The sequence below is a fragment of the Choloepus didactylus genome, chromosome 10 (assembly GCF_015220235.1).
Source record: "Choloepus didactylus isolate mChoDid1 chromosome 10, mChoDid1.pri, whole genome shotgun sequence".
NCBI lineage: Eukaryota > Metazoa > Chordata > Mammalia > Pilosa > Megalonychidae > Choloepus > Choloepus didactylus.
Window position 1 is genome coordinate 25,652,545 of NC_051316.1, and position 12,889 is coordinate 25,665,433.

At 35.9% G+C, this 12,889-nt stretch overlaps 1 protein-coding gene across 20 annotated transcripts in view; it reads left to right on the plus strand.

Moving 5' to 3' along the window:
* The window catches only part of LOC119505353 (zinc finger protein 782-like), a 96,420-nt gene that overhangs the window by 21,688 nt on the left and 61,843 nt on the right, over positions 1-12,889 (plus strand). For 6 of the 20 annotated variants that reach the window (XR_005210726.1, XM_037798068.1, XM_037798067.1 and 3 more), the window contains 3 exons: positions 2,756-2,907; positions 6,013-6,057; positions 8,041-8,130. Coding sequence is in view for 12 of the 20 variants with exons in the window: in XM_037798068.1 (XP_037653996.1) it covers positions 2,756-2,907; positions 6,013-6,057; positions 8,041-8,130 (287 nt within the window). In the remaining 8 variants the exon portion in view is untranslated. Of the gene's footprint in view, positions 1-2,755; positions 2,908-6,012; positions 6,058-8,040; positions 8,131-12,047; positions 12,159-12,889 lie in introns of those variants that run through there. The other 14 variants (XR_005210719.1, XR_005210720.1, XM_037798063.1 and 11 more) reach the window with 5 other exon arrangements.

Sequence of the window (12,889 nt, forward strand, 5' to 3'; positions counted from 1 at the left end):
TGTTTTTTTTTTTTTTTTTTTTTTTTTTCGTGTTTTTACTAGCCCTATCTCCTCTCCACCAGGCTGACTGCTCCCAGATTCTCTGGTGTCTTGTCTCAGTCTATCTATGTTTGGAGTTTTTGATCGCAGTCTGAGTTTTCAATCAGAGTTGAAACTGTAGTTCTCCCTCCTGGTTCCCAGCACTGATGGCCCCTCCCCTCACAGGACTGAGCCTGGCAGGGAGGGGTGTGGGTCCCCTGGCCATGTGAACTTACAGATTTCGCTGATCTCAGCTGTTCCACGCGTTTGTTATTGTTGTATGAAGTATGGCCAAAGTGAGATTGCTCTGTGATTTCCAGTCCACACATTTCCTGGCTTTCTACCTACTGCCCTGGAAGAATAACTAAAACCCACACCTCACCGCTCTACCATCTTGTCCCGCCTCTCCTAAATATTTTTAAAATATCTATTCTTCCTGAAATATTTACCATTTTTTTTCCATTCTAATTAAAATGGATTTTGTTAGACCTTTACTTGTTAACTCTTATAAGTATATATGCAAAATTGGCAAGAAAGTTTTTGAACAGGTTGTTATGAGAGGGACTTGCCCTACCAGTTATAAAGCTATATTACAATCTGTTGATTCTAGTGCCACAATAAAGAGAAAGGACAATGAAACAGAATACAAAATAGGTCATGCATGTATGGACGGTAAAACAAAGGTGATTTTAAGAATCATTTTTAGAAAGTACAATTATTAAAAAGTGTTATCATCAGTTGTAACAAATGTTCCACACAAATGCATGGTGCTGGTGGTAGGGTGGTTTATGGAAATCCTGTATTTTTTGCAAGATTGTTCTGTAAACCCAAATCTCTAATTTAAATTTTTTCTTAAAAAATGAAAGAAGAAATGAAGGGTTGTTTAATGAAGGTTTGGGGGCTAGTGATAAGTGTTTGGGAAAAAAATAATAAAATTAGCTCACTCTTTAAGTACAAATACATTCAAAGGGAATGAGTAGTCAAATGCAGAAGTAATAACCAGGCTAGCAAAATCAAGAAATAAAAGTACTAGAAGAAGATACATGAGATTTTCTCTTTAAATACAAAAAGGCCTCTATTAACATGACACCAGAGTCAGAAATCATAATGTAAAGTGGTGGCAGGTATCTACATAATTTTTTTAAAATGCAGTTTTACTGAGATACATGCACATAACGTACAATCCTCCAAAGTATACTACATAGTTTTTTTTAGAGAAGCTGTGGGTTTACAGGAAAATCATGCATAAAATACAAAGTTACCATATACTATCCTATTCTTAACACCGTGCATTACTGTGGTACATTTGTTACAATTTATGAAAGAATGTTATTATAATTATACTATTGACTATAGTCCATTGTTTACATGGGATTCATTGTGTTGTATAATTCTGTGTTGGTCTTTCTTTAAAAATGTCTATGCTAGTAGCATATATGCAACCAAAATTTCTCCTTTTAACCACATTCACATATATAATTCAGTGCTGTTAATTACTTTCACAATGTTGTGCTTGCTCCACCATCTATTACAAAACTTTACAGTCAGCCCAAACAGAAATTCTGTACAATTTAAGCATTAAGTTACCACCCCACCCCCCAATTTAGACCCTAGTAACCTATATTCTGAATTTGCTTATTCTAATTATTTCAAATCAGTGAGAACTTAATATTTGTCCTTTTGTGTCTGGCTTATTTTACTCAACATGATGTCTTTAAAGTTCATCCATGTTGTGGCATGTATCATGACTTCATTCCTTTTTACAGCTGAATGATATTCCATTGTGTGTATACACCACATTTTATTTATCCATTCATTGGTTGATGGACACTTGCATAGCTTTCACCTTTTGTCAATTGTGAATAATGCCACCATGAACATTGATATGCATATATCTGTTCTATTCCCTGTTTCAGATCTCTTGGGTATATACCTAGAAGTGGGATTGCCACAGCATATGGTAATTCTATACCTAATTTACCGAACAACTGTCAAACTGTCTTCTGCAGCAGCTGCACCATCTTTCATTTCTATTTCTTTTTATTGAACTCTATCCCTTACCCATTCTTCTATTAATGTGCTGGTTATGGTATCTAGTATGTCTTACTGGTCCTATTCTGTATGTGTGATATAAATTGCACAATTTTCCTCGAGTTTGACATTTGTACGTTTGTCTTACTTACGATTTTTTTCCTCATACAGACATTTGATTTTCATATTGTCAAACTTAACAGTTTTTATTTTTGATTTTGAGTCATAGTTGGGCGTTTTCCACCGTAACATTGTAAAGAATCATTCTGTGTAGTCTTTTAGAATGTGATGGACTTTATTTTTTAGATTCAGATCTTTGTATGCATTTGAATTTGTCTTACTCTGTGGGGTGAGGTATAGATCTAACTTTCATGTCCCAGAGGGCCATCTATCCCTATGACATTGATATCAGCCTTTCTCTACTCATTTGAGATGCCATATGTATTACAGTTAGGAAATTGTACATATTTGTAGGATTGAGTCCCATCTTGAATGAGTTGGGTCACACTTTCCCTGAAGTAGCCTCATCAGAGGTACCTACTTAAAATGGGTTTACACCCAGAAGAAAGAATTATATTCAAGAACATGTTTTTCTGAGATACATATAGCTTCAAACCACCACAGCATGCTTTATAGCAATTTTTTAGAAACTCTCAACAGTAATTTCGTAAGGTATTTCCATGTCACCTGTTTCTGGACCTTTCAGATTGACCAGAAATGTGCTGTTACAGGCATCAGTGTCATTCAAGGACGTGGCTGTGGAGTTCACCCAGGAGGAGTGGCAGCACCTGGGCCCTGCTCAGAGGACCCTGTACAGAGATGTGATGCTGGAGAACTGCAGCCACCTCGTCTCAGTGGGTGAGCAGAGCCTAACATGTAACCCCCTATAGAGTGCGTTTCTCTTTTTTCTTTTTAAAATATTAGTCACGTGTTTAGCAGAAAATGAAATTCAGTACTTTTCAGTGTACAACTCTTATGAGTTTTTAGTAATGTATACAGTTCATTATTACCAATAAAATCATGATTTGGAATATTTCCATCACCTCAAAAAGTTTTCTTGTAGCCCTTTACAGGGAGTCCTCTTTCTCCATCCCTACCCCTTTGAGCCCAGCAATCACTGATTTGCTTTCTATTGCAATAATTTTGCCTTTTCTTAAATTTTATATAAGTGAAACCATTAAGTATGTGCTCTCTTTTGTTTACCTTTTCTCACTTTTCATAATGCTTTCGAGATGCATATATGTGTATATCAATAGTTTATTCTTGTTATCCCAAGTAGTATTGCTTTGCACACCTATACTACAATTTGTTATCACTTGCCAGTTGATACACATATTTTTTTTCCAGTTTGAGGCTATAATGAATGACGTTTCTACGAACATTTGCATACGGGTCTTTGCATCAACATCTGTTTTGCAACAACATTTATCTTGTGTAAATACTAAGGATTAGGCTCAGTGAGTTTTCTTGTATGTATCTGACCAAAACTGCCAGATGGTCTCAAACTGGCTATGCTGTTTTTTTTATGCCCATTAGCAATGTATGAGTGTTCTCATTGCTTTAGGTTACCAACATTTGGTTTGATATGGCTGATTATTTTTAAGCGTTCTACTTGTATCTTACTGAGTTTTAATTTGTATTCCCTGATAACTAGCAGTGTTGCACCTCTTTTCATGTGCTCTTTGGCCATTCATAAATCTTTAGTGAAATTGGTCAAATCTTTAGTCCTTTTCTTTTGGTTCAGGTGGGTTTTTTTATTTGTTTATTTTCTTGTCTTGTGGAGTTGAAAGTGGTCAGATCTTTATCATATATATGTTTTGCAAACTTTTTGTCTCCATCTTTGACTTGCCTTTTTATTTTCTTAAATAGTTTTTTTTTAATTAAATTCAGTTTTATTGAAATATATCCACATACCATACAGTCATCCATGGTGTACAATCAGCCATTCACAGTATGATCCTATAGTTATACATTCATCACCAGAATCTATTTCTGAACATTTTCCTTACATCAGAAAGAATCAGAATAAGAATAAAAAATACAAGTAAAAAAGAACACCCAAATCACCTCCCCCATTCCATCCAATTTTTCATTTAGTTTTTGTCCCCATTTTTCTACTCATCCATCCATACACTAGATAAAGGGAGTGTGATCCAAAAGGATTTCACAATCACACTGTCACCCCTTGTAATCCACATTGTTATACAATCATCTTTAGGAGTCCAGACAGCTGGGTTGGAGTTTGATAGTTTCAGGTATTTACTTCTAGCTATTCCAATACTTAAGTAGTGGTTTTTGAAGAAGAAAGTGATTTTAGGATTTTTTTGTGTTTTTTGCATGTAATTTTTCAAAAAATAGTTTTATTGAAATAATTATAGACTCACAGGAATTAGCAAAAATTGTATTCCTCATCAGGTTTATCCCAATGGTTATATCCTCTGTACCTATAATACAGTATAAACACAAGTAATATTGTGTACAATGTGTGTGAATAGTTCTGTGCCATTTTATCTCATTTGTAGTTTTGTGTAACCACCACTGCGTCAGGATACAGAACTATTCTATCAGCAGAAAGATCTCTGTTGTGCTACTCCTTTATAGTTAAACCTACCTCCTATCACCCACCATTCCTAATCAATGGCAACTGCAAATCTGTTTTCCATCTGTATAATTTTGTCATTTTGAGAAGATTATGTAAATGGAATCATACAGTATGTGTTGTGTTGAGATTAGCATTTTTGTTCAGCATAATGCTCTTGTGGTCCATCCAAGTTGTAGTTCATATAAATAGTTGCTTCAATTTGCTATAGCTGCTGGAATGCAATATACCAGAAATAGGTTGGTTTTTTCAATGGGGATTTATTAGGTTACAAATTTACAGTTCTAAGGCCATGAAAATGTTTAAATTAAGGCATCAAGAGGAAGATACCTTTTTGGAGGAAAAAAGCTGCTGGCATCTGGGATTCCTCTGTCACATGGGACGGCACGTGGTGACATCTGTTCGTCCTTTTCTGCTGAGCTCTGGTTTCAGTGGCTTTCTCTCTCATCTCCTGTGAGTCCTTTCTGCTTCTCCCAGGGCATTTTCTCTCTAAGCGTCCTTGGGTCCTCTCTTAGCTTCTGGGACAAACTCTGGATTTCATTTCTTAGCTTCTCCCCTGGTTCTGGTTTCAATGGCTGTCTGCAGAATGTCTGTCTGTGCTCTATGAGTTTCATCTGTCTTTTATCGTCTCATAAAGGACTCCAGCAAGGGGATTGTTCCAGTTTCCTAATGTTGCCATCATGCAGAATACCAGAAATGGATTGGCCTTTGTAAAGGGGGTTTATTTGGTTACAAATTCACAGTCTTAAGGCCATAAAAATGTCCAAACTAAAGTGTCAACAAGATTATTCCTTCACTGAAGGAAGGCCGCTGGCATTGGAAACACCTCTGTCAGCTGGGAAGGCAAAAGACCTGGCATCTGCTGGTCCTTTGCTCCCGGGCTGTGTTTCAAAATGGCTTTCTCCAAAATATTTTTGGGCTTGTCTCTCTTAGCTGCTTCAGCTCCTGTGCATCTAAGCATCTGCGAGTCCTCTCTTAGTTTTGCCAGGGCAAACTCTGGGGTTCATCTCCTATCTTAGCATCTTCACATATCCTTCTGTCCACATCTCCAAGCATCTCTAAGCATCAGCATGCATCTGGGTCGCCTACTAGCATCTCTGTTGACTCCTAAGCATCTCTTAACGGACTCCAGTGATCTAATTAAGACCCATCCAGAATGGGCAGGACCACACGTCCATGGAAACACTCAAACGTTCAAACCTAATCAAGACTACTAAGTCGGCCCCACAAGATTGCATTAAAGAATATGGCTTTTGGGGGAGACATAATGTATCCAAACAGACACAGGGATTAAGACCCACACTGAATGGGTGAGGTCGCATCTCCATGGAAACAATCTAACCAAAAGTTCCTACCCACAATAGGTTGCCCCCACAGGGATGGATGAAGAGAACATGGCCTTTTATGGGGTACGTAACAGCTTCACACCAGCACAATAGTTCATTCCTTTTACTGCTGCACAGTTTTCCATAGTAGGAATTTTAACAGATTTTCTAACCATCTGTTGAAGAACATTATGTTCTTTTCAGTTTTGGACTATTACATATATTGCTGCTATAAGCATTTATATACAGGTTTTCATTTCTCTGGGATAAATATCCAGGAGTGACATTTCTAGGTCATATTGTAAGTATATGTTTAGTTTATCAAGAAATTGCCCAATATTATCCAGATTGGCTGTATCGTTGTGTATTCCCACCAGCAATGTATGAGAGATCAAGTTATTCCCTTTCATGGCAAGTACTTGATATTGCCATTATTTTTCATATTAGTTGTTGGTAGATATTTTTTGTATTAGTTGTTGGTAGGTAATTTTACTTTGTCAGATATTAATATAGCTGCTCAGACTATTTTTTTTATTAGTGTTTGCGTGCTATCTTTTTCTTTCCTTTCACTTTTACTTGTAACTTCTCTGTGTTTTTATATTTAAAGTGGATTTCTCATATCTCCTGTAGCTGGGTCTTCCCTTTTAATTGTACTGATTAGACCATTTGTTCATTTATTTATTTATTTATTTTGTTAAATTCAGTTTTATTGAAATACATTCACACACCATACAATCATCCATGATATACAATCCACTGTCCACAGTATGATAACATAGTTATGCGTTCATCACCACAATCTATCTCTGAACATTTTCCTTACATCAGAAAACATATTTGTTAGGTTAAGAATTTTACAATGAGTTTTTCTTTCAATTTTTAGAAGTGTCACTTTATTGTCTTCTGCTTTGCATAATTTCTGATAAATTGTTTTCATTTTATCGTTATTGTTCTGTACATAGTATGTCTTTTTTCTGTCTGCTTAAGATTTTCTTTTTATCACTAATTTTTCACAATCTGATTAAAATATACCTTAATGTGGTTTTCTTCATTGGAAAAAATGTTTCTTCTGCTTGGAATTCATGTAGCATCATCACTTAGTGTCATCTAAACTGGAACATTTTGGCCATTATTTCTTATGATGTTTTCTTCCATCCTCTGATTTTTCTGGAATCCCAGTCATACATATATTGGACAGCTTGATATTATCCCACAGGTCATAGATGCTCTGTTTATAAAGTCACCATCTGCTGATGTCATTCATCTTTCTTTATGTGGTGTCTCTGGTTATTAATTGTATCCAATATTTTCTTGTTTGTTGGTTGCTTGCTTTCCTTTCCCATTTCAGACATTTTATTTTATATCTAGCATTTCTATTTGGAACATATTATAACTTTTATGTCTCTATCATGATTGTGTTTTTCTCTGTCTTCTTGAACATATGCAGTTTAATAGCTGTTTTAATGTGCTTGACTGCTGATTTTTTCTGATGTGTTATTCTTATTCTGTTGCTATTGATTTTCTGTCCTAGTTAAGAGTCACATATCCTGCTTCTATTCCTACCTCATAATTTTTGAGTGAGTGCTTGATATTGTGAATTTTAATATTATTGAGTGCTGGATTTTGTGATATTCTTTTAAATATTAGGGGGCCATTTCTGCAGTACTTTCCCTATTGTCAAGAATCGCTGGTTTGAACTGCCTGATGTCCAGTGTCTTAAAAAGTATTTTTTCATGTATTTTGTGTGGTTTTGTAGATGCTGATATGGAACGATAAATTAGTTCCTTTTACTTCATCATGGCCAGAAATGGGCATCCCCATCAGTCGCTTCTTTGAAACCCAACATGTTGGCCTTGTAGAAGTTAAAATTTTTTAGGTTTGTGATTCAGAGGGTAAAGGGATTGGTCCTTTTTGAGTTAAGAAAATGCTTTCTGTTGTCACTTCCCTCCCTAATGGGTAAAATGAGCATGTTCAGTGTGCCACATTTTAAGCTATGTCTATGTTCCTGTTCATCGAAAGTGAGGCCCATGCAGCTCACTCAAGTTCTAAATTATTTCCCATTTACAGGGTACTGCTTTACAAAACCAGAACTGATCCTGGCATTGGAACAAGAAGAGCCACGGTTATTAGAAGGATTTCTAAACAAGAGCTACACAGGTGAGATATTAAGTACTAGGAGAAGGTATTCAAGGAAATTAGATCCAAAGTGATCAGTTATTGGTAGGCATTTTGAAATATTTTTTCAGCATTCTCCTTCTAGAGGCCTTTACCTTTGGAATTTTAAAAATAAAATACCTAAAGAAATGTGTAAAGGAAGATCTAACAAAAAGAATGGGGTATTAGCCTGTTGATTTTCCATCTTGAAAATATGATGGATAAGTATATCGTTTAAAACTGAAAAATTAAGTGATAGGTGTATATTGAAAGGAAAAAGAGAAAAACTAAAAAATGTTATTAAAGCAACTAAAATTCGGAATTAAAGGATTGGAATAGAGAGAGGAAGCAAAGTTATTATATAATAGGGAAATTCTGTATGCCATCTGCTCTGGTTTTCTAAAGCTGCCGTTATACAAAATACCAGACATGGATTGGCTTTTATAAAGGGGATTTATTAGATTACAAATTTATAGTTGTAAGGCCATCAAAGTGTCCAAACTAAGGCATCAACAAGAGGATACCTTCACTGAAGAAAGGCTGATGGTGTCCTGAACACCTCTGTCATCTGGAAAGGCACATGGCTGGTATCTGCTTGTCCATTCCTCCCAGGTTCTCATTTCGAAATGGCTTTCTCCAAAATGTCTCTGGGCATCTGTCTCTCTTAGCTTCTCTCTCTGTCAGCTCCTGTACATTGTTGCTTATTCTCCCAGGGCATTTCTCTCTGAGCATCTGGGTGTCCTCTCTTACCTTCTCTGGGGAAAACTCTGGGCTTCATTTCTTAGATTCACATCTCCAAACATTCTTCTGTCTGCATCTCCTAGTGTCTGTGTCTGTATTAGCTCCTGAGGTCCCTCAAGCACTCCAGTGAACTAATCAAGACCCATCTTGAATGGGCGGGGTCACATATTCATGGAAACAACCTAATAAAAAGATCCCACCCATAACAAGTCTGCCCCCATATGATTGCATTAAAGTACATGGCTTTTTATGGGGTACATAACAGATTCAAACCAGCACCCCATCTAAATGAATAGGTAATTGAGGAATTGTAATATTATCATTAAAAGGATAACAACTAGAGCATAATACAACCTTCCTAATTATGGTAAGATAAATGCACTTAACAGAGCAAATTTACTGGAAACATTTTTTAGAAAATTTTGTCAGGTTCCCCGAGACCACCTCAAATTTGACATATTTTAATGACACTTGATTTATTAACAGGTGACACTGCAAATGAAGTGTCCCCGATTAACACCATACTGCAAACATCAATTTGGGTGGATTAAAGGAAAAATTGTAAATATTTTATTAGAAAATATAGGAGATAATCTTTCTTACTCTAGGTAGGGAACCAATTTAAGACCAAAAAATCATTTAGTATATGAGAAAAGATACATAAACTCGACTGTAATATTCATAATTTTAATCAAAAAGAAGTGGAAAAACAAACCACAACATAGCAGAATATTTTGTAGTATGTAGTACCAAGAAAGCAGTAGTGTTCAGATTATGTGAAGAATGTCTGCAAATCTATGAGGGAAAAGCATGCAGCCCAGCATAAAAATAGGCAAAAGACTTAGTAAGGAGCTTCTCCAGTGGAAAGCCACATGACTAGTAAACATGGGGAAAGAAAGATTTTTAACCTCTTCAATTTTGAATTGCAAAATAAAACTGTCACAAAGTACCACCACACATTTGTGTATTTTTAAGATTGGCAGAAATTAAGACTCTGACAGTAGCAGGAGTTGATAAGGATGTGGAGCGTCAGAGATTCTCCATCACTGCTGTAGAATTGAAACTGGTGTAACGACTTCTAAAATCAATGGGTATTGTTGAATAAAGGCAAAGATACACATATGCCATGTCAGGCATTTCCGGCCCTAGCTATGTGCTTTTGAGAGTGGTATGCTACTGTTCCAGGAAGCATGTGAAAATTTTGTTACAAAATGAAAACCAGCCACCAACAGATGAATGGAGAAATAAATTGTGGTGTATTTATTGAAAGGAATAGTATTATACAGCAAAGAGAATGTACTGAACTGTGGCTACAAGCAAATACATGGATAAGTCTCACAGTGTTGAGCGGAGAAGCCAGACAATAATGAAGATGATTAATAAGCTCTGTAATTCCATTTTTAAAAAAGAACTGGCAAAAGTAAATGGTACTATAAAATTATTACTATAAATTTCATGATATTCCTGACCTTTTAGCCTGAAGAAAGTTTTGCTCAAGAAGAAATACCTGGGATTTTTCGTAGCCAGACATTTTCTTTTTCTTGACCTGTATGATAGTTATACAAAAGGGTTCACCCTCTGCCACTTGTTGAAACACATGAAGGGTTTTATATACACATTTATGTTAATTTTATGTTTTTATAAAGTTAGGAAGAGACACATCAATGAGTGAAAGATGGTATTTACTACAAATATGCCCCACAGAGGGTTTCCTACTATAATAGATAAAGAATTCTGATCTTGTCATGAGTGCCCTCTTCTCAGCATGGCCTCCCATAAGCACCTTTTTAAAAATTACATCCCTCATCTAAGGTAGTCTAGTTATGCCACTTCCTCTGTTTTATGATTTCTCTGAAGCACACATCAGCTCCTCTTCATGTCTAGTAAGACTGTTAAAAGTTGTTACTCCAGAGCCTGGTACACAAATCAGGTGCATAGTAGCCTTACAGTAAATATTTCTTGAGTGGATGCATTTTGACTCTCAGGCTCCTCCTCCTCCTGCAGTATCTGATTCTGAACACTCTGCCCTCTGTGCCCTGCTCCTCTTCCTATACAGTAAGTCCCGCATTGCCTCATCCATCTTCAGATTTAATCTTTTCTGCTTTATCCCAGTGATCACCAAATTACAGTAGAACCTTGTTTAACGTGAACTCATAAGACGCGAATTCAGGTATACATGATTGGCAATTGAAAAAAGTTCACATTTTTTTTACTGTTACTAGAGTGTTTATTTGCCTTATTTATTTTTAAAAAATCTGTGATAGGTATGTTCGTACAAGAAATACTTACTAAATAATGGGGTTTGTTATTTGCAATTTTCAACTTACTCGAAGGGTCTTGGAATGTATTGGTTCTGTAAAATAAGGTCTTCCTGTATTACTTGCATGTATGTTGTCCCATCTCTACTCTAACGCAACATTTCCTATGCCTTCAGTGATCTGTACTAAATTTCCCTGTACCTTCAAGAATCTCTACTAAATTTTCTCTTTTGAATCAAAGTTCTTCTGTCCTTCCCACTACCCCTATAATTATTTTACTTCACTACATTTCTCTTCCAATAATGGATAGCCATTAATTCACTTTAAATTTTTACATCTCTCATCTCTGTTATCCCTTCTTACTGATATTTCAATGATTTGTAATATTAGTTCCATTTGTTACAAGGTCTCATTCTCACTTCTCATGTTCTGTCTACTGATGTTGCCCAAAAGTAGAACCCTGCTCTCTCTCTCTCCTGATTTTCCTACTTCCTAATTGGTATCACTTTTATATAAAGTACCTAGTTTATCTTGTTATAGGCTGACACATAAACATATGGTTTCCCCTTATTACCTAATATGTGGACTTAGACAATTTCTTATATTTCAGTTACCACTATATTACAAGCCCATCTTACATTATCAGATTTACTTCTTTCCATTGCCTTTGTTCCTGCCAAACTCCATATCATCCAGTCTCTTAAATGATATACATGACATTTTCCCCTACATCATGGCTTTTATCAATGTATGTTCTCCCTAGGTAAATTCTAAGTACTTCACTGCATTGAATTCCTTAGTGTGCCTGGCACATTATTGTTATTGTTATTATTACACATCTTACAATTTGCCTCAGATTCCCACTTCTCCCATAAAATTATCCTGTAATACCTTAGCCTATATTTCTCTCTTCCTTTTTAGACTCTCAACCCACTTCGAGAAATACGTGAGAAGAACATGAGACTTAATCACACAGTCTATGCCAGATAGCATACAGTTATTAAATAAGCTCCATTCCCCATTGGATCCACCGAATAGAGTGGTCTCTGTTTTACTCTTCCATACTGTGGTATGTAAAATATAGTAAATATTTTATAATTACATTATAGATTGACCCACAGCCAGATAGAGAGAGGTATTTCATATTAATTCATTCAGAAATACTATCTCTAGCTGCAAATGTCTAAGTCAGATTTCTGGGTCTTTTTTAATTAAAGCTGTGGATTGGCCCTGTGTCAAAGCCCTTATGCATAAAAGAGCTCTCTGGATAATTATGTGGCTGACTGCTTTTTGATGAGGGTAATATTTTAAGCAAAGCTGCATGAAATATTTTATATCAGATAAGATGCCATTGAACCATTATCTACGGTACAACCAAGAGGAAATGCTGCCCATTTTAATGTAGACATGACATCAGTTTTAAGATGCAGTTGATTTTAGTGATGGTAATTTGCTTAAAATTTGTGTGTCTCAGATATGTGAGTTCTTTCCATGTATCCATTGTTAAGAGAAGGACATAGTAACTACTTCAGATTTTTAAATAAATAGTGCTTAAGTTCATTGGAAGAAATAAGAATCCATTCAAAAAAATTATTGTTTAACCTTGGGCTCTAGCCAAGGCTGGAGTGCAGGATAAGTAGAGAAAAGATGACTGTAGGATTATTGTTGCAAGTGAACCATTTAGCAGGCACCAATGGCTTCTTGAGACTAGAGCAGAAAGTACTGTGGACTAGTGGAATGGTAGCTAGAATACACAATGAACA